Source organism: Biomphalaria glabrata, chromosome 2, assembly GCF_947242115.1.
Source record: "Biomphalaria glabrata chromosome 2, xgBioGlab47.1, whole genome shotgun sequence".
NCBI classification, from domain to species: Eukaryota; Metazoa; Mollusca; class Gastropoda; family Planorbidae; genus Biomphalaria; species Biomphalaria glabrata.
Genome location: NC_074712.1, coordinates 4,688,091 through 4,716,057, shown reverse-complemented (window position 1 = coordinate 4,716,057; position 27,967 = coordinate 4,688,091). Strand labels below are relative to the sequence as shown.

The 27,967-nt window shown below is 36.3% G+C and overlaps 3 protein-coding genes across 3 annotated transcripts in view; 2 read left to right on the top strand and 1 right to left on the bottom strand.

Moving 5' to 3' along the window:
• The first annotated feature begins 3,404 nt into the window (after positions 1–3,404).
• Positions 3,405–12,555, top strand: LOC129924853 (uncharacterized). The gene is made up of 5 exons (XM_056022163.1): positions 3,405–4,049; positions 7,133–7,290; positions 9,435–9,594; positions 10,802–11,002; positions 11,731–12,555. Exons 1-5 carry the CDS (start codon positions 3,405–3,407, stop codon positions 12,553–12,555), a joined length of 1,989 nt encoding a protein of 662 aa, XP_055878138.1.
• Positions 12,556–13,146: 591 nt separating this feature from the next.
• On the top strand, positions 13,147–15,329 carry LOC106050322 (putative adhesion G protein-coupled receptor E4P). Its single transcript, XM_013205277.2, has 2 exons — positions 13,147–13,520; positions 15,106–15,329. The coding sequence occupies exons 1-2, from the start codon at positions 13,202–13,204 to the stop codon at positions 15,327–15,329; spliced, it is 543 nt and encodes a 180-aa protein (XP_013060731.2). The 5' UTR covers positions 13,147–13,201.
• Positions 15,330–17,532: 2,203 nt separating this feature from the next.
• Positions 17,533–27,967, bottom strand: part of LOC106050320 (cadherin-99C-like) — a 33,066-nt gene continuing 22,631 nt past the window's right edge. The window contains exons 10-15 of the mRNA XM_056018813.1: positions 26,525–26,664; positions 23,776–23,964; positions 22,637–22,768; positions 21,027–21,194; positions 20,585–20,769; positions 17,533–18,066 (exon numbers count right to left, since the gene is read on the bottom strand). Coding sequence (XP_055874788.1) covers positions 17,973–18,066; positions 20,585–20,769; positions 21,027–21,194; positions 22,637–22,768; positions 23,776–23,964; positions 26,525–26,664 — 908 coding nt within the window. The 3' untranslated portion in view covers positions 17,533–17,972. The remainder of the gene's footprint in view (positions 18,067–20,584; positions 20,770–21,026; positions 21,195–22,636; positions 22,769–23,775; positions 23,965–26,524; positions 26,665–27,967) is intronic.

Here is a 27,967-nt window from a genome sequence, read left to right as displayed (position 1 = left end):
TGGATCTAGACCTAGACGTCGTCTCCAGCTAATTTTACATTTATTTATTATTTACTTTTGAAAAACTATTAAGTTTAAACTAGAGCAGCGGTTCTCGACCTTTAAAATTCGGCGACCCATTTTTACAATCCACCACTCTGCCGCGACCCCCCCCACACACACACACACACATACAGCAATAGAAGAGTAGACAATAACAATCCACATTTTCGATGGTCTTTAGGCGACCCCTGGCAAATGGTCAATCGACCCCCAAAGGGGTCGCGGACCACAGGTTGAGAACCCCTGAACTAGAGTGTTCCTAATGTGGCTAAGGAGCTTTCATTTCTTTACTCAGCGAAGTACACCAACTGTTCAATTTATTGGGAAATCGTTAGAGAAGTATTGATGAATCGCGTCCACCCTGGTTCCATAAAGGTGTGACTTGAATAGTTAAGAAAAATAACAAGAAAAGAGAAAAATTCGATTTCAGAATGCATCTCTTGGATGTTCTTGCTTAATTTGCAATGTATGTGTGTGTTGATGATGCAACCATGAGGAAAGTTAGGAGAATTTTTTGGCTGAGCACGATGAAGAGACCTGGTGTAACCACCAAGTGTGTAGGTCCTAAAAGGATGAGGCTAGGAGTACCACTGTCTACCGATGTAGGCTATTAGATTATTTCTGTTTCATTTTTGTTTTTAACACAACGCTCAGAGGTCTCCTTTTACTAGAGAATGTTATTAAACTTTTAACAATGATAGGTATTATAGTCCATGCGGCCCTTTTTGGTGGTCCTACTTCCTATTTGGGTACCCTCCTAGTCCGCCCTTGTACACATATCTACTTCCAAGTGTAAGTTGTGTATATTTCTAAATACAATTTGTATTCCTGATTGTTTACATGAAGTTAGTTCAAAGATAATCTCAAATTAAACATTCAGAATTAAATACGCCTACATCAGTTTAGTTGTAGAAGCTGCTTGGAGCTACTAACCAATAACAATAAACAATACGGCTACAAATATTGAAACCTGACTTTTTACCTGTTTAGGCGGCTCCCAGGGTACGAGTCTGAGTCATTGTCTGATTTCGTTAGAAATTAGTTTCAATCAAATTTCAAATTTTTATTTTTTGACAAACAATTCTGTTACAAAAATTATGTTGATGCCATTTCATCTAAAACTGTCAACCTTGACACAATCATGATGTGAATAGTATTTTTTTTTTCTGTATTAATAACAATATTAATATGAACTCATTATAATGAAACGGGTAGTGAAAAAAACATTTATTTTAAACAAAAGGTGAAAAATATGATTTATCTATGTGTAATGTATGTTTGGGAGAAATTTACAGACCTTTGACCCCAAACACTAGAGGTCATTCTACGCCCTTATTTGCCTCGGATACAATGGAGCGCTGCTGTAGATAAATGACCAGGAGGAACAACTCGAAACTCCGCTACAGGCAACGGATATTAATGAAATAAACATTTAATTTTTAAAAAATCTTTAAAAAATATGTCTAAGGGGAAAATATCCACATATATAGCCAGTGTTTTTTTTCTTAATACTGTAAGATTTATTGATTAATGACCCTTTTTAATGAACTTATTTAAAAAAAAAACTGAAGCATGATTTATTGGAAGGTACAGAGTCCCAACGCAATCATAGAAATGGAAGTGGGAGAAACAACGGATACTGTAAGATTTATTTCCCTTGATTAATGACCCTTTTTAATGAACTTATTTTAAAAAAAAACTGAATCATGATTTATTGGAAGGTACAGAGTCCCAGCGCAATCATAGAAATGGAAGTGGGAGAAACAACGTATTGAAAATTACTGCCAGACAGACAGACAGACAGACAGACAGATGAGTTGATATAAGTTTTGTAAATAAAGAAACATTTAGAATTATTTTTTTTTATGCATGTCGAATGATCCTTTAGAGTAGATGGTTATTACATCCTAGCCCAAATCCCAGCAAGATGGCGGGAGGGTATCGAACCCGAAGCCACCAAGACGATAGCCAAGGGAGCATACCATATGACCAGGCAGCCGTTTATTAAGAAGGAAAATTGTAGATACTTTACATCTCTTAAGTAACAGCGAATTGATGATGTAGCTGAAACTAATTACAAAGTTAAAATGACACCGTTCGCATTCTGATCCTAACTCAATGTGTCAGCAGCCGTGGATATACAGATACTATCCAGACATCGTATAAGAGAAGTCGAGTTTTAGCTCTTATTCAATAGGTATGTTTTGAACACAGTGTTTGGACTGACATTTCATTACATAGCAATGAGTATCATTGAATGTGTTTTATTTTAGTGAATTTGTAAGTAATTTAAAAACTTATCTGAGAACTGTGTTTCATCGTAGGTAATATTCACTGCGCGCCAGGTGACGCTACTCTGGCTGTTTTTGGGTAATGTTTAAACATTAGAAAGATAGACTTTAAATCGGTTTCATTTGTTATGCATACATAAGCAGATACTGGGTTTTTTTTTCGAACAAAGCAGTAAATAGTAAAATTTAACTACTCTTACGGAGAACCACTTGAAGTAATAGAAACATAAAATATGTACAGAGTTATACCCAAAATAAAATCTAAGTAGTTTTATATTCGTAAAATAAATTCTTAAGCTTGTGAAGGCACAGAGGCGTAGTGAGGGTGGGGCAAGGGGGGGCACGATGCTCCGGGCGCCGCCACCCTCAGAGATCGATAGAGAGATAGATATTTTTTATTAGGTAATATATTCTAAGATTACACTATTATTGAATACTTTTTGAAAGCCTATTTTTCTATGTGATTTTCATGGAAAATGGGGGAGAGGGGGGCGCCGAGAAAGTTTCTTGCCCCGGGTGCACGTTTTGCTAACTACGCCTCTGTGAAGGCAATTTACTTCTTCTAATAAGACTGACAGTTTGTAATGTGCTAAAGACACATATTATACACGACATTAGTGATGTTGGGTTAATTAATAACACTGGTATAAACGTTACTAGAAGATTAGAATTAATAAACAAGATGGCTGTTATTTGTTTTATTTTAGTAACTTACATAAAAACAAAAACACTGGAGCATAAAATACAGAAAAAAAAAGAATTAAAGTTCCCCTTTTAGACCTTGAGATCTATGAGGCAGATGATATAAAGTTCATCTGCTTCTGTGGCCAACAGTTAACGAGGGTGTCATGTGGCAATCACAACGACCAACCACCTTTACTTTTCCCCGAGTAATGTGTGGTACCCATTTTAGAGCTGGGTGGACACAGAGTCACCCAAAGATCCCGAAATAAAAAATCGCTGCCTTCGACAGGATTCGAACCCTGGGACCCCAGGTTCGGAAACCAAGCGCTTTACCCCAAAGCCACAGCGCCTCCAAACGTAGATAAACTAGAACAGAAGTTATTCAAAATGACAGAAATGGGTAAGAAATTGGTACTACTTCAAGCACTTGTGGTCTGGTATATTCCTTCCTCTTCCTCCTTGGGGGAGAGAAGAATGTGTAAAAACAGACAAGACCCATTAAAAGTGCACTTTTCCTATGCTTGGAATAAATCCCAAGTCTCCGCGCTAGACTACCAACAGAGCTACTGCAAAATGAGGTGTCGTGGCAATGAGAAGGTAATGCTGTACACTCCAACGTGTTGGGACCTGGAGTGTATCCCGTGCCACTGTGAGAGACCCGCCTGTGAGTACTACAGTATATGCTGCCCAGATATCTCTGTGCCGTTTGAACGCCAGAGCGTGCCTCACTTTGATGCTCCGCTCCTACGTAAGCAGAGACTGCCGGATACGAGCGAACCTGCTGCTGTTGCTAGGAGACGCTCCGCCCCTGTTCTTGACTGTGACACTCACCCACACATGACGGGTAACAACTACCTATTTATCCGATCCTGCCAAGCAGACTATGATGACAACCAAACTGTGATAGACCTGTGTGAAATGGACAGACAGCCACACGAGCAGACGATAGAAACTTTTATCAAAGCCGTTGACCTGGAAAGGCAAATAGTTTACAGAAACAAATTCTGTGCGCAGTGCAATCACGTGACTAATGTAAGTTGTTCTCTAGTTTCTAAAAATAATTTTATTATAAATACTCAGCTTTTTTTCTACCAATGATTTGAGTTTTCCAGAAAGTCAATGTTTGTACTTTTGATGCAGGTATGCGTTGGTCCAACTAACTCAAAGAGGCTTTTCAATGAACTTATTGCATAATGAATGAAAATCAGAAAATCTTCTAAAACAAATTAAACTTGTTTTTCTGCAAACCTTTTATCAGCTTACTCACTCTGTTCGTCTATCTGTCTGTCTGGTATAAATTATAAACACGTTACTTCTCCCACACCCGTTCTCGAATTAAGTTGAAACCTTACACAAATATTCATTAGAGCTAACAATTATGAATCAATTTGGAGAAATAAACAACTTTGTAAATTAATTACTGGTAATTATGTATTTTGTTTCATGCCAACAAGGGAATTAATCATTATTAACAGATAAGGTTTAACCATAGACATAAATAAATATAGACTGGCCAATTAAAGAGTTTTATGAAATAAAAATTTGTGACTTGCAATTTTGTGTATTTTATTATAAAGCATTTATGAGCAGTATAAAAGTTAAGTATCCATATCTATACACACCTATATATATTGTAAATAAGGAGGCAGTGTAGTTTTGTTTAATCTCTAAGAATGAAGATCATGCAAATTTTCATAATTCGGAAATCCGACAACAATAGATATACATGTTTTCAAGTTACATGAAGTTACTTCCTATTTCCAGTCTATATTTATTTATGTCTATGGGTTTAACCTATGAAGTTCTGTCCCCCTAGCACGCGTCATTTCTCTCTACACCCATTGTCAGATCAAGTTGAAACTTTACACTATTATTTATTCTACCAAACAAACAAACAAACCAAAAAATTAAATTAAAAAATAACAAATCAGTCAATTGCTTATAGATGATTAATTGATTTATTTTATATCGATTAAGGGAAATAGAGTCTACTATGTTAATAGCTGTTGTAAAATGTGGAGTTCTTCAATGGAAATAGGCCTTTCTTTGTTTTATTAAGCATATCATGATTATTGTTTTTTTAGTTGTTTTTTTTTTTTTGTTTGTTGTTTTTTAAACAAAGTTTACTCACTCTGTCTGTCACTCTGTCTGTCTGTATGATAACAAGTTGTATTCTTTATTTCTCCCACACCCTATCTTGGATTAATTAAGCTGAATATTTGCGCAATAAAAAAACAACAACAAAAAAACAATTAAGTTAGTTAATTAGATAATTAAGATCAACAGACTTAAATTATTTCGATCTACGATATTCAAAACACCATCTAAATGGTAACTAACAGGAAATGGCTTTATATCATAGATTTGCTTAAATATATACTTATGTGATAAATATTAATAGCCCATTCTATTTAAAATCCGCTAAATGGTATTGCATTATTTCTAAACTTTGAAAACTAAAGATCATTACTTTTTAAAGATATATAAGATCAATTTTCCAAGATTCGGGGTGGCACTCCTTACCTCCCTCCCCAAAAAAGAGTCACGTACAGAACAATCTATTCTTCGTTCTCAATGAGGGTGCATGCAGATGTGTTAAGCACCAGGAGACCCATTGACTCCGGCTTGCTTTTCTTTCTTGGTATGCTCCCATAGCCTTTGATCAGCCAAGATCGTCTGCAAGGCAGCAGTTGCTTTATTTCGGAGTTGTCTCTCCTAGACGAATTACCATCCCTAGCTAACGAGTTTCATTTACCAGGGCTTAGAGTTTAAGTGTATCAGGAAACACAGGCAGAGCAATGTACAGAGAAATTACTACGCTAACAAACTAGACAGTATTAACTTCCTCCCCCGCAAAGAACAATCTACAATCTTCCAACTAAGAACAGGACACACACCACTATTAAATTACCACCTGAACAAAATAAACTCCACACAACTACCCCTTTGCAGACACTGCGCCAACCCCTTTGAAACCGTAAACCATATCCTCTTTGGATGCCCCTCCCTAATCCACCTTAGGCAGACCCTACTTCCACTACAGCCCAACATAACTAACACCCTGTACGGCAGTGCTGAACAACTGAAGAAAACAGCACACTTTTTTTCCTTGGCACAGTCTGCAAAAGAGCTCACAGCTCAGCAGCAATAAAGCTGGCTAGAAGAAGAAGAAGTGTCCTATACTCACTTTTGTTAAAAAATATTTTTTTTAGATGTTTTTTAGTAAATATTCTAACCACTGGAATACCCCGCCTAATCCTCCATAACTGCAAACCAGTTGGTTTACGTAACGGCTGTTACATTCTAACCTTTATATCTAAGGGGCTTTCCTCTAAGCGCCACCTGGGGACGCGCCTGGTTGAAGATGGAACAATATAAATATATATATGTCTGTGATCTGATTATTATCGGACAAGAGGTCTTATCTCCGTTTTCCAGTCTAGGTATAATTTATATAAAACAAATAAGACCCGGAAAAGACCATTCTTCACTTAATTCATACCTTCATTGTCACCAATCAGCTCGTCTGTTGAACGGTATGAACTACTGATTGGAGAACTTAAAATAAAATACATTGAAACTGAGGCATATAACCGTGATAGTAAGTGTATGTGTTTTGCGTGGCTGGTAGTGCAGTGTGTGTGCCTGTGTAATGAAATGACCAGTGGACCTTGAGTGTACATGGTTGAGTGAACAGCAGTGTGTCAGGACTGTGTGTAAAAGGAGGTCAGTTTAGAGAACAAGTGGCTGGAGTAAAGAACATAAATAGAGACTAATAAAATCATTGTGTTTATTGAAGCTCATGTTGTTTTGGTCTATTACAATAAAGTTAATTCAATAACAATTTCTTTCTCTAGTTTACTTCCTTGCCAACTACGATAAGAACAGATAACTTGACGACTTATTACAATAAAGTTAATTCAATAACATTTTCTTTCTCTAGTTTACTTCCTTGCCAACTACGATAAGAACAGATAACTCTACGGCTTATTACAATAAAGTTTATTCAATAACATTTTCTTTCTCTAGTTTACTTCCTTGCCAACTACGATAAGAACAGATAACTTGACGACTTATTACAATAAAGTTAATTCAATAACATTTTCTTTCTCTAGTTTACTTCCTTGCCAACTACGATAAGAACAGATAACTTTACGGCATATTACAAAGCCAAGAGCAGGGATGAAATGTTGCAGCTGGTGCTGTTAAATGCTGTAGAAATTGATGTCGCCTTCCCAGACAACTTTACGCTCTTGAACTGTTTAATTCTGAGGTCAGTGTTTCATACTTACTATTGATTACACACTCCTAACTAACTTCAAGTTATGTAAACACATCATACTGACAATGCCATGAAATTAAACACTTCTAACTTCAAACTATGACAATGCCATGAAATTAAACACTTCTAACTAACTTCAAATTATGTAACACATCATACTGACAATGCCATGAAATTAAACACTTCTAACTAACTTCAAACTATGTAGCACATCATACTGACAATGCCATGAAATTAAACACTTCTTACTAACTTCAAACTATGACAATGCCATGAAATTAAACACTTCTAACTAACTTCAAATTATGTAACATATCCTACTGACAATGCCATGAAATTAAACACTTCTAACTAACTTCAAACTATGACAATTCCATGAAATTAAACACTTGTAACTAACTTCAAACTATGACAATGCCATGAAATTAAATACTTCTAACTAAGTTCAAACTATGTAACATAGCATACTGACAATGCCATGAAATTAAACACTTCTAACTAACTTCAAACTATGTTACACATCATACTGGCAATGCCATGAAATTAAACTCTTGTAACTAACTTCCAACTATGACAAAGTCATGAAATTAAACACTTCTAACTAACTACAAACTATGAAAATGCCATGAAATTAAACACTTGTAACAAACTATGACAATAAATGAAATTAAACACTTCTAAGTAACTTCAAACTATGTAACACATCATACTGACAATGCCATGAAATTAAACACTTCTAACTAACTTCAAACTATGTAACACATCATACTGACAATGCCATGAAATTAAACACTTCTAACTAACTACAAACTATGACAATGCCATGAAATTAAACACTTCTAACTAGCTTCAAACTATGTAAACACATCATACTGACTATACCATGAAATTAAACACTTCTAACTAGCTTCAAAGTATGTAAACACATCATACTGACAATGCCATGAAATTAAACACTTCTAACTAACTTCAAACTATGTAAACACATCATACTGACTATACCATGAAATTAAACACTTCTAACTAGCTTCAAACTATATAAACACATCATACTGACAATGCCATGAAATTAAACACTTCTAACTAGCTTCAAACTATGTAGCACATTATACTGACAATACCATGAAATTAAACACTTCTAACTAGCTTCAAACTATGTAGCACATCATACTGACAATACCATGAAACTAAACATTTCATACTATCAAAAGACGCTACACTAATTGAAACGTTCTAACTACATATTCAGTGCAATGGCGAACAAAATCTTGACTATCGCTAAATTCCTTAATATTCTTAAAAATTATTGTCATTGACTAACGACATGAATTTCTATAACTTTACATTATCTGATTAGATTTAGTTTTACACGCGCTTAACTGGGTATTTTTTTAGGTTGGTGGATTTGGGCGGGGCAAAAATCTTAATTTTTTTCAAAGTTTATATCAACTCTGTCTTTCTGGTAAAAAGTTTGTACACGTTATTTCTCCCACACCCAGTCTCGGATCAAGCTGAAATGTGCACAATTATTTCTTTGGCCTGTCAACACCAGAATCAATATAAAAATAACGTATTAGTTCATTAACTATTGGTAATTAATTATTTTGTTTGGTATTTCGAACAAGGGAAATAAATTGTACCGTGTTGGCTTGGGAAGCCTGAGAATGTTTTAGCCCACGAGTTCGAATTCACGTCGTGCACCTTTCATTTTTATAAATACATTTGAAAAGCTATCACCCATAAACCCCGTTCTTTCTCCGCCTTTCCAACTGGTCCAGACAAGTGATAGGATCATAGCGTATGGAGAACTCTTAAAGCATGAAATTGTGCTAACCAAAATCATGTGGTAAAACTATTTTAAATCGCACAGATTTATTGTTTGTCTAGATTTATTACAAATTTAATTACATGACTGATCCAAACTAATTGATACGCTTAATATAAACTTTTTTGTTGTTTTTTTTAAAGTATTTTTTCTGATATTTTACTTGTGATATCTTTCGTTCATAATGTATTACGATCAAAGTAATTGCTTACAAAATGTCACCAGCTTCAAAAAAAGGAGGAATTCTTAAAAAAACAAACAATTTTACTATTTTAGCTGTTTATTTATATATTTTCATATTGCGCTGAAGTGTACCAAAAGATAACTGTAGACACCTGCCCACACATTCGCTTGCAGACGAGGATATCATTAGGGCTTGTGAGACAAACCAACAGGGCAACGAGCTGGTCGTCTACTATAGGGAGGAGAATACAGTTTTCAAAAATATCTTCTGCGCTATTTGCAACAGGGCAAGTAACTCTTTACCACAACTTATTGCTGTATTTTGATCTACTAGCTTATCCCCATACTCCGGAAAGTTAAAAAAAATATGACATTTGGATTAGTTGGAGCGGAGCAATTTGACCTCTTTCAAGTAAAACGCTATAAAAAATTAAATAATAGCAGGCTGCTTACACGTGATGTAAAATATTAAATAACAGCACTTTGATAAACTCTAATGTACGATAGAAGGACATACCATTTCGAGTATATCCAATAGAATATCATTAATATTTATCCAGAGAAAATCCTGAATATTTTCTATTAAGACCTGTTATACTCTTAAAACCTATAATTCATAGACATTTTTGATAAAAACAAAGTAACGTAACGTTATCAATCATGGGAAAACATACCCAATGTTTTGTCATTTAATTTCATGCTTCATAAAAAAAAAGATTAAAATGCTACCAATATTAAACTTGTTATGCATCAATCAAACCAAAACCAAAAGCTTGAATTATTTTGTATCCTTTCCATTCTTACATTCTGTTGATAATATTTCAGTTACAGTATCCTAGAACATTTACAGAGTGCGGTTGCCAGACTGAGGTATTTGCATACAAACCGCTGCCATTTTCCCTACTGTTAGATCTGAGCTCAAGATCCAGAATGCCAAAGACAGTCCACAAGTCAGGTTCTCTGATGCCAGCATCTCAATGTTCATTCAACGAGTGGTCCTCGCTAAATGTCAGTATTATTCAAACATTTATTTGTTTGTTTCTCTATCCACCAGTGCTAAGTAAATTTACTTTTTCTTTGTCGCAATGCATAAACGTTGGAGGCGCCGTAGCTGAGTGGTAAAGTGTTTGGCTTCGAATCCTGGTCGAGACTGGGGTTTTTAATTTCGGGATCATTGGGCGCAACTGAGCCAACCCAGCTTTAATGGGTATCTGACATTAGTTGGGGAAAGTTAAGGGCCACAACCTCTCTTGGATCTTGGATGATTCATGGATCAAGTTTAAAATTTAAATAATTATTTATTTACATAGCAAAACATGGAGTCCATTAATTGTTAGTAATTAATTATTTTATGTCATATCGATAAAGGAAGATAACTTCTACATTCTTAAGTGATGTATTGGTTAGTGTAGATTTCTTCCACTATGTTTTTAAAACAGATTTGATTTTTTTCATACTTTGCTTGTCCTTTTCTTTTCTTTGTGCCTGTTACAGGGAGAATGCTATCCCCTCTTTTGTGGGCCAGGGAAAGAATTTCTTAAAGGCAAATGCACAGCAAGCATTTCAGAAATCAAAGGCTTAAGTTATCGTCTTCGGCTTTGGCTGCAACCTCTTCTAAGCGACAAACAGCAGATGTATAGCTTAGTCCAATCGGATAGATTTACCAAGAAGACCTTAAACTCATTGTTTAACAAGGTATTGCCAAGTTTTCTAAAGTCACTTTTATTTTAACCTTTAATATTTTCCCGACAAATTTAAATGACCTATACCTTTTTTTTTTACAAAGCGTATGTTATTTCACTACGTCTATCAGTCTGTCTGGGTAGATTTATATAAACCTACTTTTCTTCCACTTCACATACTGGGATCAATTTGAAATTGAAATTGTGTAAAAAAAAAATTACCAATTAGTTTATCAATAACTGGTGATTAATTTTTTAATTTTGTTTTATTTTTTAAAACGTAGATAAATCTTGCAATATTGAGAGATACGGCACCGATTAAACAGTGCTCTTTCTTCAATCAATGTGAAATGTGTTGTTATGAAACAATATTTTATTTTATATTTTTCTTGTTAATCCATTCGACCTGGTCTTGGTTTAGGACATTGGGCATAACAAAGTATTTGTTTGGATGAATCAGGTTTTCAAATATCTGTACTGATTAACATTAGATCCTTGATGGCCAACTTTTTTTTTCGACATGAGGGCTATGCAAATTTACGATACGCCTGCCACTGTTGGCCACACGGCACTAAATGGCCGAGTCTAATAGAACTAAGCCTTTGTTACTTCATCATGTACTCTGGAAAGGTGAGTCAATGGGCTGAATACCTCCGGGTCAAGGACATGGTACTGAATTAGATGTTGGAAATTTTTCAGGTTAATAAGTAAAAACTCGTCTGTTCTTTCCTGTTGTTGCAGATCCAAGAAATGATTGAAGATCTTAGCTCTGATTTTAGACTTGACGTAGAAGGAATACGAGATATAATCTCACCAATGTTCCTCAAGTTCCCTGCAATATTTTGGATGGAATGTCTTCTTTTCGCTCTTAAAAACATATCACGAAATGACTTTGAAATGGAAATTCTCAACAGATTCATGACTGGAAATATATCAGTTCAAAACTTCGCTAACGTCAATCTATTAGTAAAACCATTTCAGATGCTTCAAATAGTTGATGTTAAAAGTCAACCGGTTCAGAATAGCATTAACCAAAGTCGATCTGCCTATTTACATGCTAGGTATAAAAGTGTCAATTTTTTTGAAACTATAGAATATGATTATATAAATATAAATCACGTATTAGTGTGCAGATATGTTCAGTTTGAACCAGGACAATATCAAATTGATGTCAGGAACAACATAATACCACTACCACCAGGCGTTGCAATAACTATAGATTTGAATTTCTCTAAGATACTTATTACAGACAATGCAGATCTGAATATGGTAGACATTGGCCAAGATGGTGAACTGAACGTGTGTGAAGATTTGCTGAACAGTAAACTCAAGATGTTCAGAGACGATGTATTAGAAGGCACCAACAGGGAGCTGGCTGGAACCTCTCTGGCTGAGTATATTGTTTCTATATCGTGTTCTTCAGCTTCGATACTTTGTCTGGTTCTGACCTTGATGACCTATGTCCTGTTTAGTGAACTGAGAACAGAGGCCGGCCTGAATAACATGTTTCTCAGCAGTAGTCTTCTCATGGCTCAAGTTTTTCTGATGATTACCTCCCATATGTAAGTAGAGATAGTTATAAACATCTAGCTTTATGTTTGAGAAACACAAATCTAAAGTGTTGTGTTAACACGTTCAAATCATACATATTAAAATCTTTTGAGAAATTGAGAAATCATTAAGATACATATTACTTTTCTTAGTATATGTTTAATAAGGTTAGAATGTTTTGTTAGCCAAATTAAACACCATATATCCTGTTTCAATGATTAGGATTTTCAATTTCTCACGTTGCAAGCTATGTGACATTGGCAACTTATTGGCAAACATATCCATTACCAAGGAGGCGCGGTGTCTGAGCGGTAAAACGCTTGGTTTTCGAACCGGAGGGGTCCCGGGTTCGAATGCTGTTGAAGACTGTGATTTTTAGGGTTAGGGTTAGGGTTAAGTGATGAAATATATCTATATATCATCCTTCTATCAGCCTCTATGTCTTAATTATATGTAATTGATAACTTTCTCCAAAGCCATAAACTAAATCTAGTTTTCATTATAATATCTATATATCTATGTTTCCATCAGTCTGTATGTCTTCACTATCTATAAATGATAACTCTGACAACTATGACTTAACTATAATTGAGTAAACAAAGCCTTGTACTAAATCTAGTTTTCATTTTAAAAAAATCATTATAGAAAAGTAAACATAGTGATGTTTTTAACCTTTGTCCTTAGCTTCAGGTCGAGCACAATGTGTACAGTTCTTGGTGTGGTGACTCACTTCCTGTGGTTGTGGATGTTCTCCTGGAGTTTCCTCTGCAGTTACCACATGTTTCAAGTTTTTACTTCCAGCACCAGAAGAACCTCGTCACTGCAGGACTTGTTCATGGCCTGGAAGAAAATCTTGTTTTCACTGACCTGTCCTTCAGCCATCATCTTGACCACTGTTGTTGGTAGTTATGTGGAATCAGCAGGAAAGGAAATAGGCTATGGAAGATTTAGCTGTTACTTAAATTCAACTTTACTTGTAGGTAAGATGTTTAAAATGGAAATAGAGATCCAAAATATTAACAAATCTTTTCAGACTTGTGAATTTGTAAATTAGATATTCACATTTTCGAAAACTATTTTAGAATTAATTTCATTGAGAGTAAAGATGGTAAGATGTGGTACTAGCCATAGGCTAGCAATAGACGCTATATTATTAAATATGTAATTTTTACTTCATTGGCCCAAAGGTTATGCAGGATCTGAAATGGGGACTTCACTTATTGTTCCCTTCACTTAATTTAAGCTAAAATAAATGATTTGTAAAATATATGTTGACAGATTATATGTAATTAGTTAAATCGTATTCATGAATATTAACTAAGGCTATTCTCTTCTTGAAAAATAGCGACTTTTTTTGAGTTCAATATGTCACCACTATGCATCAATTACATACACACTGTGTGGGGCTTATATATACATATATATATTATGTGTGTATGTGTATATATTCTTTTTTTTTCTGATTCTCGAGATCATCATAGAAATGAATTGAATTTCCATAATCACTTATGACGCTGATTGGAAGTTTTCACAGGCAAATGGCTTATGTTAGGCGCCTCCGCGCTGTGTCTTGTGCAGATAAGTCTAAAGTAACCAACTAACACAGGTGAAAGGTCAACACAATAAATATAGTGGATGCTGATGAACAATGTTAAATATAAGTAGATTACGTAAATGAATCGAACCGTTGAATGTCGATACGTCCAATCTCTACGTATATAAAACATATATCAAACCTGCCTCTCTCTAAAGCCGCCCAAAGCATTCTATGTTTTGTTTCGTCACATCTCAAATCCTAGTCTTCTTTTTATTAAACTCACTGCACCTACGCAAAAACTTTAACCTTGTTGATGAAACAAACAACTTTTGAAAACCATATTTCTAATCGTGTCCTAACAACACTCATATCATGGAGTCCACCTGTGTCAAAGTGTTAGAACCACTCTACCTTACGCGAGTATATGAAATATAAAATTCAGGCATAATCACCACTTGTCCTTTTTGCTGTGGACCATGAAATACGAACATTTAGCCCGTATATGTTGGGGGCAGTATAATGCAAGGATATGGAACACTGGTCCTAAAAAGTGCTTGTATCTATAATGGAGGAGGGGGGGTTAGGACCTTCGTTTGTATGATGAAAAGAGACCCCCCAAAAAAGTTATTTAGGATGGGGGCCAATTTTTTTATAGTGTTTCGTTTGTATTCCTTCAGAGTTGATAGTTTACTTCCTAGTCCAAACCTCCCGCAGGACGACGGGGGATGGGAGCGGGCAGAATTTGAACCCTCGACCATCGATAAATTCGAACGACAGTCCAGCGCGCAAGCCGCACGACCAGGCAGCCATCGGGCATACAAAATATTTCCACCGTACCGTAGCACGGGTATCTGCTAGTACCTTATATAATCTCTAGATTATGTCTCCTATCATTAATTCTAGTTATACTGTATACCAGGTATCCCAGTGGCAAGACCACTATCTCTCTTATCAGTATGTCTTGTAATACTATACACTTTTCACACAGTCTCTGATGCCATTAATTTTTTTGTTCTACTCTATACCAGGTCTTACGGTGGCTGGGCCGCTATCTCTAGTCACGCTGACCAATGTGGTGTTTTTCACCAAAGCCGTACACAAGATTCACAGCGTACGTAAATTGCAGTCTATCATCAAGAAGGAAGAGCAGAACATTGAATGGCAAATCTATGTCAAGTTGTCCTCTGTGACAGGAGCTTTCTGGACAGTCGCCATTGTGGCCGCTGCCTTGAACAATAGCATCCTTCAGTAAGATATTTCATATCTATTTTATTTTTCGTGGAATCCGATCTCTGCGGAGGCCACTGTCAAACAAATTTTTGGTTTCTTATAAATATGCACATTTTACGAAATTTATGAGGTGGGAAAATGTTGAATAATAATTCTAAAAATTAAAAGAAGCAAGGTGAAACTATATTGTTACGATTCTCTATCCTAATCAGGCCTTCTGTAAACACTGCTAAAACTCAACACAACACATCAACACATCAAGAACTTGACAACAAGAGCTCCACAATATCGGGTACTTTAATAATGAGTGAATAAGTAGGTAACAGCCAATACTAGACAATTGGCATCAAACACATCAACAACTAAAATGTCACTCTGTACATCACCGTACAAAACTCTACTGTCTCTCTTTCTGGACTTGTACATCAACACATGAGGACTCAACCAGGACCGACTTCATGGCCGACTAACAGTCCCGGTCTCGACGCTCTCCGGTCTTGAACTGCCGCTTTCCTACACACTGTCTCACTCGTACACGCAGGCTTTCCATCACATGACCATAACATTGGTCATTTTTGCGTGTAATCGTAGTACTGTCCCTTGTCCATGGCCCCGCTGACCTGAGTGATTCACGTGTATGTCAGCTGGGCCTATAGTCAACCCTTTTGCGCCGCCAATAGGGTCATAACACTATGGACGTTTTTTCTAAAGTCAATTATTTAAATAGATTATTAACGCATTGTACATTATACCAAACAGTGTATAAGTAATTAATGTTTAAAATAAACTTAGTTAGAGTTAAGACTTGTAAAAGTACACTAAATGGCAAAACAAAAATAATAACATGTATTTCTAAACAATCGCTCGTCATTAAAAATTTAAGTTTTAACCTTTTGCATAGGCTTCTATACAAGTTTATGTTTCTCATTACCTATTACATTACACGACAGGTTGATTTCCATAGTACTGAATGGACTTCAAGGTGTAGCTATCTTCGTGTCATTCATCTGTAACAAGCGAGTCCTACTCTTGTACAAAAAGATGGCAAGTTCCAATCGGGAGACCACAACCGAGGAACTTAGAGTAGAGGCGATAACGTCCGGGTGAAAGGTTTGTTTCGAATCCCAATGCCCCAGCATTGTTTTATTATTTATTTCTGAGCACTTTTTTTGCTATATATAAACTACATACACAATTTTTGTTACTTTATTCTGCATTTTTCTTGCCTGCAGCTTGATATTCTTAGTGTATTGATTTTTTTGTAAATGCTTAATTATTAAAGTTATTATCAAGTATTTGTGTAGAGTCATCTGTGTGTGTGTGTGCATACATTATAAGTTCCTTTAGTTGTACAAATTTAGGACTTTGGTATACATAAGTTTCTTTAGTTGTACAAATTTAGGACTTTGGTATACATAAGTTCCTTTAGTTGTACATATTTAGGGCTTTGGTATACATAAGTTCCTTTAGTTGTACAAATTTAGGACTTTGGTATACATAAGTTCCTTTAGTTGTACAAATTTGGGACTTTGGTATACAATATTTTGTTTGGCCTTGTGGAGGGGAGAATACAAATTACTGACATGCAAGTCACGCGCCTTGGATAGGACACAGCCTAAGATAATCCAGTTAGCAATGTTGCAAGGCAGGCATTTGATTGGGGCCGGTATGGAAGACGAAAGTGGACAGGCCCAAGCTAAACCTGGAAGAGGTCAGTCATCAGTGAAGCTGGAATAACATGGAAGCAGAAAAAGGGCTGCTCATAGCCGAGATCGGTGGAGAGGTGTTACGGCCCTATGTTTCTCTGGGAGTTCATAGGATTAAGTCATATATGTCACGTAAGCTTAGTATGTCAAGTCATGTCATATCATGCCAAGAACGAAAACAAATCGCAGTTTAATGAAACAGAGACTCTAGAGCTTCATGATGTAATGTGTGCATACGTTTTATGGGGCAGGATAGCATGGGCCGAATACGGTCCACTGGACGTAGTTTGGAGATCACTGATTTAAATGAAATGTCTTCTTGCACGTCAATGTTAAAAGTCGATGCTGGTGCTTTCGTGTGTTCAGGGTTGCTGGTGCTTGCGTGTGTTCAGGGTTGTTAAGGTGCTTGTTTTGGATGGTATAGAGTTTACTCTAGATACATCGCAGTATTTTACTAGATGCATCGTCGGTTATATTGAACCATATAACAAACTTAAAGAAAGTTAATAAGACAAGGAATAAATTTTAAAAAGTGTAGATCTAGTTTACTATTTAACAAACATTGTATGAGAACACTGTAATACAACAAATAATCAAAAGAAAACAAACAAACAATTTAATGAACTAGACGTCATTCAAGCTAATAGCCAACTGTCGTCACCAATAGAGTTCTTAAAGAGATGCAAACAAGCGGTAATAATAAATATTCAAGGGCAATAATACAGAATGGGGAAAACAAAGAATCGTCACCCAAACAATGTTTGACTTTATTAACTTGAAGTATTCTTAGTGAACTATCTCCATAGAGTACTACCACTCCTTTTTTTTTTCAAACTGTTACAAAAAAAAAACACCTACACACAATTACTCAACATATTCGGTCCAATAAGAGTTACTCATTTGCTCTTTTGATATAGAAATTGATTTATAAATAAAATATTGAGTAATCACATAATATATCAGACCTCATTGACATATATGACACATTGATTAGCTTGAGACGTAGACCTCGAGACCAGGGCGTTGACACTGATGATCACAATAGCTTCAGTCCTGGAGATTAGATAAACAGATAAAACAAGGAAAGCCCAAAATTAATAACGTTCAGAAATAAACGTTTCTCGTGCACAAACATTTAACGCTGATATCGTTACTACTAGTAAATTATTCCAGCAATCTTATCTTATAAAATACAGACGTTACTTCAATAGAGAAGATGATTACGTCCTACACGTTTACATAGGTCCATCCAGTCATGCACCGGTTTTCCTGTCTGGGTCAGGCAACCCATTCCATGCTCTAATAGCACTAGGGAAGAAGGAGTATTTGTACACATTTGTCCTAGCATAAGGAACGAGGAATGTGCCATTATCTTTGTGTCTTTCAGAGTATTTTATTAGCGACCCCCGAAAGTGGAAAAAACGCTATTAGTTTTGTGTGAAATGTCTGTCAACCTTCTTTCTCTATTCTTATCTCTCATTTGTCTTTGATATAATTTCATTTGGATGTTCTTTCTGAAAATATTGAAGCCTGCCTGGGAGGACAACTTAGGGGGCCGATATTATACTCCTATTGCCACACAAACTGTCTTTGTAACCTTGTTAAATTTGGTTTTTGTATTTGAATATTATGGTTTAGTGTATTATGCATAATTGCTACATTAATTTTGAGTGAGTCTTCTTTCCGAAAGGGTTTTCTAAATTTAATTAATTTACTCATGGTTTTACAGTGATCAAATGAAAATATTCGTTTGTTATGAATCTCACTGCTCTATTTTGTGTCTGTTCCAGTTTCTTAATGTTTTCTTGAGGAGTCCCAAACAGAGGATGCATATTCTTTTATCACCCTAACAAAGGTTAAGCAATTATCAGTACTGCTGTCACTCAACTATGTCTAAATTTTAAATTTGTCTTAGCCCATTTATAATTTTTTTCATTTATTATCTCTATTGCTATACAAATAGATTACTTGGCTGATTGATAAAGTCGAACAATCATGTAAATTTCTTAACAATTGTACTAAATCAATATAAAATAATGTACTGAATCAACAGAAGCAACTGTACTAAAGCAATATAAAAACTGTAGCAAAATAAATATAAACAACTGTACTACATCAATACAAACAATTGTAGTAGATCAATATAAACAACTGTTATAAATCAATATAAACAACTGTACTAAAGCAATATAAACAACTGTATTAAATCATAAAGCCTGCCTAGAAGCTTAATGCGTTTGAAATTCGAAATAATCACTTGAAAATATAAAATTTGTAACAAGTTTTCTTATAAGTAAACGGTTAGCTCATTGTCTGCTACGTTCTGTTAAGAATTCTTAATTTTGATTTTCTGATCTATCTGGTGAAAGCATTAGATCCAACCAGGGGCGGACTAGCTATATGGGCACTCGGGCAAATGCCCGGTGGGCCGGTACCCAAAAGGGCCAGTAGGACCACAGAAAGGGTCGCATGGATGTCACTATGTATTAAATTGTTACAGGTTTTATAATATTCTTTTACAAACGGGGCCCTCTTTAATCTCTCTTCAGTGCAATTGTAATTTAATAAATTATTCGAGATAATGTAATAGCTTACATCCGTAGACAGTGCTACAAGTATGCTTTTAGGGCCTACACACTGGGCGATTATAAAGCAACATAAGGGATATGTTTTTTTATATAGAAATACAGAGCTCATTGTATGCATGTCAACAGTTATCGATGCTCAAAGTAATATAATGAATTTGAGGACCTATAATTGGATGTCCATCAAAAGATATGTAATTTACGGGCCTGATTGTATAGAAATGCCTGGGCAGATTTTGACATCCAGTCCGCCCCTGGATTCAACTGTATGTATACTATGTATATATTAGTTTCCAGACTCAAGATCTTGTATTACATACGTCTGAAAACGATTTATATTCGCTGTATTCTACATACATGAATTTTAAATATCAATTTCTTAAATATCATTATCTACCACGCTATATCGAATTTTCGGTAGGAGCAATTTAATATATTAGTCTAGAGCAGTGATACCCAGCCTACTACCAGCGGGCCATATCCGGTATTTAATTAAGGCGGTGCTATATTGGCCCCTCCAAACATCTGTTCACAGTAGTAGGCCTACAGGAATCAGGCCCGAAAAAAAAATTAAATCTGACCATAATGCTTCTGTCGGAATTGTATATGGACATCACTGTTCTACGGGTAACACTTGCCATTACAACTCAATTAATATTGTCTCCTTTATCTAATAACTAGTCTGCGGCACCCAGTACTACACCCTGGTAGAGCCTGTGACCCCTCTGACCCCAAACTGTATCAACACTTGCCGTTCCTTTGGATACATCAGCAGCGTGGAGATGGAGGAACTGCTGTGTGGGCGACATCGTCCCGACCACAGCTAATGCCCAGGCATTCATCTCATTTTCATGACATGTCAATAGACGCTTCGCGACTGAAGGAGGCCATATTGACCTATCTAATAACTAATTGTCTGCAATAGCTTAACTTGTATAGATGATCCGTTGTATATTACTATTAACAATAACTACTATAAGGCTTACATTAACACGGGGTCTCCATGGTCAAAGACCTGTACAATGAGCGCGAAGACTTGTCCAGACACCACAGGACTATGGAGGCTGACAGCGCCCCCTGAGTCTACCGTAAACTTGTCGAAGGCAGCAGGAGGAACAACTCTATAAAGCTTGAATTCTAGAGGTCCAAAATCAACATCTCTTGCATGAATCTGAGATAAAAACAAAAAACATTTATCTCAGACAAGAGAATACCCAGCTAATAGATCCAGATTGTATGTCAAATTTAATTTAAACCGATGGCTTTATATTTTTCCTTGAAATTCAAAACATTTAATTAATTAGGCTTGCAAAATTTCATTATAGGAACTAGTCTCACCAGACGCTTCTAGTTAATCTTCTAATTCAATTGAAGACACATTCGAATCCTAGGTATAAGTTACACTAAATTATATTGTGACATCCTTACCATTGTAATGGTTCTGGCGATGTTACAGTTACAGTCACCTGGAGGGACGGACAGAATGAGGCTCTCTGGTGACACTATCTCTGGGCTGTGTTCGTTGACGTCTATGACATTAACTGTAAGTGTCACTTGAGTAGAGCAGCCCAAGCAGTCAACAATACTTACAATCACCTTTAGAAAGAGAACAGAAAAAAAACGTTTATGTCTATTGTAGTCTGATTACTAATGTCTAGCCTGTAACTCAAGGATGTGTAGGCCACAAAGAGGATTGGCCTGTTTAGTGCCATTAGATTTTGTAGAGGAAACTCTCGTCTCTCGAAATGTAAAGTAAAACAGAAAAGTCTATCAGTATTCTATACTGGGTGATACAGAGCCGATGCCCAAACAGTCGCACTATATTTCAATGCAAAATACTTCACTGGAGAGAACATGGAGTCAAATGCACAATAACAATAATAATGGCAATGTCTGCGATTACAAAGATAAAGAAAAAGGGCAATGTTTCACATGACTACGCAAACCCTTTTGTGAGTTACATATTCTTCCAAACATTTTGCAGTCAAAGCCGTTGTCCACCGGCAGCAATGTACGATAGTAAGCTTACATTGCGCAATATATATATACTTTTACAAAATCAATGCACAATACTGCACAGTAGGCCTACGGTATATTTAGTCCATGTTTAATAGTATAGTACGCAATACTACTATGCTAAGTATATTAAGTAAATACACATACTAATACATTTATAAACTAGGGATCAATACACATACTAATACACTTATACAATAAGATCAATGTACAAACTATTACACTTATACACTAGAGATCAATGCACATACTAATACACTTATACAATAGTAATCAATACACACAGGGTACTACTGCACTTATACACTATAGATCATTGCACATAATAATACATTTATACACTAAGGAACAATACACATGATATACACTTATACAATAAGATCAATGTACAAACTAATACACTTATACCCCAGGTATCAATACACATTCTAATACATTATACACTAGGTATCAGTACACATGCTACTACATTTAAACACTAGGAATCAATACACATACTAATACACTTATACACTAGGTATCCATTACACATACAAATACATTTATACACTAATTTTCAATACACATACTAATACACTTATACATTAGGGATCAATACACATACTAATACATTTATACACTAGGTATCAGTACATGAAAAGAAAATCTAAATCGACCACCTGCTGACAATGGTTATGCTTGCTCTGGCAAAATATGTAGGTCACAGCTGGGGCTGCTCAGCCACGGGAAATACTGCATTCCTCAATAATCTTCGGACTGGAAGACAAGCCTTATTATTATCAGTACATATACTAATACACTTATGCACTTGGGATCAGTACACATACTAATACACTTATACACTTGGGATCAGTACACATACAAATACACTTATACACTTGGGATCAGTACACATACAAATACACTTATACACTTGGGATCAGTACACATATTAATACACTTATACACTTGGGATCAGTACACATACTAATACACTTATACACTTGGGATCAGTACACATATTTTAAACTTAGAAAACTCACAGTTACGTTGTATATCTGTTGAGACTCATAATCAAGAGCTCCATTAGCCAAAGACACAAATCCGTCATTGTCCACTGTAAACGGTGTTCCAGGTAGAACGGTGACGTCAAATATACCAGGACTTGAGGAATACTTAGAAAACAATTCATATAAATTATGAAAGACGTCTTTTTAAAAGGGAAAAGGAAAATATTCAAATAAATGTAACTAAAAAAAAATCCTTTTCTCTGTTTTATGCTAAAAATAGAACCAACACCAACACAAGCCATAATGATTTCAGTAACACGAATAGCGAATAGCGTAGTCGAACAAGTTGGTCTTAACATAAGACGTCTTCTAAATGCATCACTAAGACCATGGAATATGATATATTTTTTCAGTTTCATGAACAATGATTCGATGCAGCATATAGATAAAATTGAATCATTGAATAAAGAGGGACGCAAAGATAAATATTAATATAGGGATAAAGAGGGATGTAGATATAAAGAGGGACGTAGAGATAAAGAGGGACGTAGAGATAAAGAGGGATGTGGAGATAAAGATGAATGTGGAGATAAAGAGGAATGTTGAAATTAAGAGTGATGTAGATATAAAGAGGGATGTAAAGATAAAGAGGGACGTAGAGATAAAATGAATGTAGTGATAAAGAGGGATGTAGATATAAAGAGGGATGTAGAGATAAAGAGGGACGTTGAGATAAAGAGGGACGTAGAGGTAAAGAGGGACATAGAGATAAAGAGGGATGTAGAGATAAAGAGGGATGTAGAAATAAAGAGGAATGTGGACATAAAGAGTGATGCAGAACATAAAGAGTGATGCAGAGATAAAGAGGGATGTAGAGAAAAGCAGGAATTTAGATATAAAGAGTGACGTAGATATAAAGATGGATGTAGAAATAAAGAGGAATGTGGACATAAAGATAGCCAAACCAAGCCAAGAACGTAACTCTCTAAACTACTGCTTAGTTAATATGGAGAAAATCATTTAAAGTCTCGTCTTGTAAACAACTAGGAGTATTACATATCTAAATTACTCATTCCCCAACCATATAAACATCCACAATACAGTACACTCAGAAACTGCATTCGTGGATGCAAATTTCAAAGTGCTATCCAAAGGAACATAACACAACTTACCTTGTTGGGGTCAGAGAACATAAGCTTGTAAAGTCCTCCGTTAGATTTGTCTGAAATAGCCCTTGATCCTAATGTAGCATTCTCATAAATGTAGCAGTCAGTGCTGTTGGATAAAAGGACCGGTGCATACGGCCCCTTGACCATCACGTAGATAGTTACCCACTCAGGGAGTAAAGGATCTTCATCGATCTGCATTCAAAAAGACACATACAAACCAACATTTAAAATATTAGCACAATTATTGATTCATCATTGCAGACTCCCTTGCCCACCAGGGAGTGCTAACACCACCTACAGAGCAGGCTGTGAGTTTCCATAATACTTTGGCAACAATGGGGAAAAAATTAATGGGAAATTGGTTGGAGTGCTGGGACAAGTCCCCAAAATTTTTCGGGGAGTCTGGGAGCTCCTGAGGCGCCCTGACCGCTTTCTCGTGGCGGAGGCTGTCCAAGTTTGAGGAATGTATTATATCAGTGCAGGTCGGGCCACTGTCACATTGACTCGGCTCAGGCCACACCTTGACTCACGGAGCCCCGTGCCCCCGGAGGAAACCAGGTCTCATATTCTTTTCGTTTTGCCCAGACTTGCTGACCTCTGTCTCCGGGAAACTTACAAATTCTTGACCTGTATTTACATACAGACACTACGCATTTCATCAAGGGTTTCTGTCAAGGGCTTTTACAAGAAAGGATAAGAACCTCTCAAGCGCTCAAACAAATAGAGTTTTGATAATTATAAAGATAGATACAATTTTATCGTAATGCATAATAATACAGTAATAATAACAGTAATGAATCTGGATCTTGGAAACATTAGAGAATTATTAGTTCACGTATTGGAAAATAAAAATTTCAGTCGAAGGAGTCGTGACAACATACTAGCAACTGACCTCAGGGCCAGCCTTAGGGCACTACAACCTATGCGGCCGTAATCTGCTGCAACTGTTAAAATATCCTGAAAACTCATAAAAATTTCCAGAAAAATAGACAAAATTGTCCTAATTGGTGACATTCAATATGGAAAACGCAAATCCAGCTTGCAATAAAAAAAACGGCATTGGGAGCTTTAGTTTAATAATAATGTAACAATAAGGCGAATTTTAACCAAAACAGGAAGTTTCAATAAATAATTTACTTTAATAGTCAATGGCGTATAAATATTGATCTAAATCAATCTCGATCTCGTAAAAAAAAATCAAAAGCAATATTTTGCTAGTCGATAGTAAATCTAAAAGGCAGATGTTTATCGGCTTTTTGTTGGAAAACAACCATCTACTGTAAATGGCTCGTAAAATTAATTTGATCATGATATTGCACTTAGTAAAGTATGAATAAAATAAAGACGGATTTATTTTCGTTAAAAAAATCCTAATTTTCAGTTATAATCCTTATCAATACCTAGATTAGGCCTCGCGCATTCCGTTTCGCATAGTGCCCCGCAATCTGTAGAGCCGGAATTGACTGACCTAGAAGCCATCTTCAAGCCAGGGAACATAATAAAAGATTTTAATTACATGTTTGAAGGCCAAACTACTGCAGGCAGGGTCGGATTTAAGGGACGGAAGGCGGGGCTCCTCCCCCGGGGTATCCGCAAGAAAGGGGGCACGCAGTAGAGATGAAAAATATATCCGAATTTCAAGTGGTTAGAAAAGTTTACATTTTTTTCCCCCCAATTTTTACTGCAAACATGTTTAAATCTGACAACGTTACGGCTGGCCACACTGTCGTGGTCAATGTGTCCCATTGTAGCGTTCTCCTGATATGTTGTTGATTTGTTGATTTGAGGCACATCGGCACAATTTAGGCCATGTCGTGCCTGCAGTCCCTCAAGGACCACTCTCTCTCTAAACAACAAGGGCCAGATTCTATACAGTCATATCATTAAAATCAAGGTCTATTCACAGTTAAAATAGTAAAGGTAGTAAAAATTTAAATATTTGGTAAAAATCTAATGTAAATAGTGCATGTTCACAAATTCAGAAATCAGATCTTCGTAGATAGCCCCACTTCCCGAATAAAGCCCAGTACCTTCCCAGGGTCGACATTATTAAATAGTGTTTTTAGATTAGTGGCTCTAAAATGTTTCGCCCTGACATCCTGGTATCTGGGGCAATCAACGAGGATATGTTCCACGGTGAGGCGAGAGTCACAGTACTCGCAAAGTGGGGGCTCCTCTCTCTTCAGTACAGCGTTCTCCTGATATGCTAATGTAACTACGGATTTACGGAGGTGCATCTGCCATGGGCCTTACCCTCCAGAAACTCGCAAACATACATCTCTATAAACTAAAGTACTTATAGAATATAAGAAAATGAAAATGAGATTAAATGTACAAGTACATTTGTGTTCTTTGTTCTAAAATATGACATGATTTTATGAATCATAAGTGGCACATAAATAGATCTTTATTAAAGCTTTCGAAAAATTGCCCAGGGCATCCACATACTTAAATCAGGCCCTTACTGAAGACCTGCCCTATCATAAAAAAATGTCTCAGTTGACTATGGTATAGACATAGAGTATATGCACTACTATAGATTTTTTTTAATAGATATCTTATTCCTGTCAGCGCAAGAGAACTTCAAATAGTTCATGTTTGAAATAATAATCATGCTTTTTTTTCTAGCCAGATGACCTTTACATTATTTGCCCTATAGAACACAAGGTCTGATTGAGGTACAACTTTCTACCAATGTTAATATTGGTTTAAAATCAAATTTTATTGTATAGAGAGTAGGGTTAGCGTTTACCTCAAGAGAAATTTGCAGAGTTTTGAAGCTCGTAGAATTCAACGCCTTTCCAGCCACTTTTCTCAGCTCACATTTGAAGTTGTTAGTTCCGACTTTGATAACAGACACAGTGAAGAATTTGTCATAGTTGCTAGGCAGTGCTAAGTGAACAGAAAAATATTATTTGCATAATTTTTTTAATTTCTACGATCACAATAACTTTTCAGTTTCAATGTTTAGGTTTGAGATATCAGTAAACTTTTAAAACAAGTAAATATATGTATCTCGCAAGTATCGTTAAGGGGGGGGGGGGGAGGACATATGCAAAAGGACTTTTTTGGTGAGCTGAAAGGTGGTCGACGTAGCACATGTGCCCCACGGAAACACTTTAAAGATCAGCTTAGGCGTCAACTTGTCTTAGCTGACATAAAAGAGAGCACCTGGATGAAGGCGGCGCCAGAACGAGTTAGTTAGAGATCAATTACTTAGGCTCGTAATACACGTTTGGAACCAAAACAAAATCGGGGACGGACGTAGATTGTGAAAAAAAAATTAATCGCTCACCGGAAGACAAAGGCTATGTCTGCTCTGGATGTGGCAAAATATGTAGGTCATAGATGGGGCTTGGTATCTACTTGAAATGCTGCACCCTTTATCAATCTTCGGACTCGAAGACAAGACTTTTATATGTAAAGTCTTGCGGAAGGATATCTACTTCTTCTTCATTGGAAATGGATAAGCCACACCCTTCGCAAGCCTGACTCTAACACGACAAGACAAGCACTGAACTGGAATCCTCCCTAAAGAGAGGAAGAGGGAATGGCCCAGGGATACATGGAGTAGCGATTTGTAAGCAGACGCCAAGAAGATGGGCAAAACGTAAAGACAGTTGGAGACACTCGCCCAAAAATCGAGACGTCTGGAGGAAGTTTGTTAGTGGTTTTTTCACCAGAGGCGCGGTGGCTGAGCGGTAAAGCGCTTGGCTTCCGAACCGGGAAACGGGGTTCGAAACCTGGTGAAGACTGGGACTTTTAATTTCGGGATCTTCGGGCACCTCTGAGTCTAGCCAGCTCTAATGGGTACCTGACATTAGTTAGGGAAAAGTAAAGGCGGATGGTTGTTGTACTGGCCATATGACACCCTTGTTAACCATATAGACCACAAGGTCTGAAATGGGAACTTTACTATTCACCAGTCGGGACTACAGGCGGACATGAGATGAGACTGAATCACGTCTGGTAGGTCACATGTGTCTAAGCCTAGATGAAAGTACTAACTAAGTCTAGACCGAACTACTTAAATAATTGAAATGAAAACAGAGGCGTTGCTACGGTGGGAGAGGGGGGATTTAAAATTTTGAAATCCCCGCGGACCTACTTGAGGGTCCCCTAAATGAATGTCCTAAATTTTTATTCATTTTAAATATATTGAATATTACGTCACTGCCAATGCCATTTAGGTGGA

What these genes read in the sequence shown, in the direction of transcription:
- LOC129924853 (XM_056022163.1), top strand. Translation starts at nt 3,405, where the DNA reads ATGACAGAAATGGGTAAGAAATTGGTACTACTTCAAGCACTTGTGGTC. An exon ending in AGTGCAATCACGTGACTAAT is followed by an intron (nt 4,050 to 7,132) that starts GTAAGTTGTTCT and finishes TTCTTTCTCTAG; the next exon opens with TTTACTTCCTTGCCAACTAC. An exon ending in TAAACTCATTGTTTAACAAG is followed by an intron (nt 11,003 to 11,730) that starts GTATTGCCAAGT and finishes CTGTTGTTGCAG; the next exon opens with ATCCAAGAAATGATTGAAGA.
- LOC106050322 (XM_013205277.2), top strand. Translation starts at nt 13,202, where the DNA reads ATGTTTTTAACCTTTGTCCTTAGCTTCAGGTCGAGCACAATGTGTACA. An exon ending in AAATTCAACTTTACTTGTAG is followed by an intron (nt 13,521 to 15,105) that starts GTAAGATGTTTA and finishes ACTCTATACCAG; the next exon opens with GTCTTACGGTGGCTGGGCCG.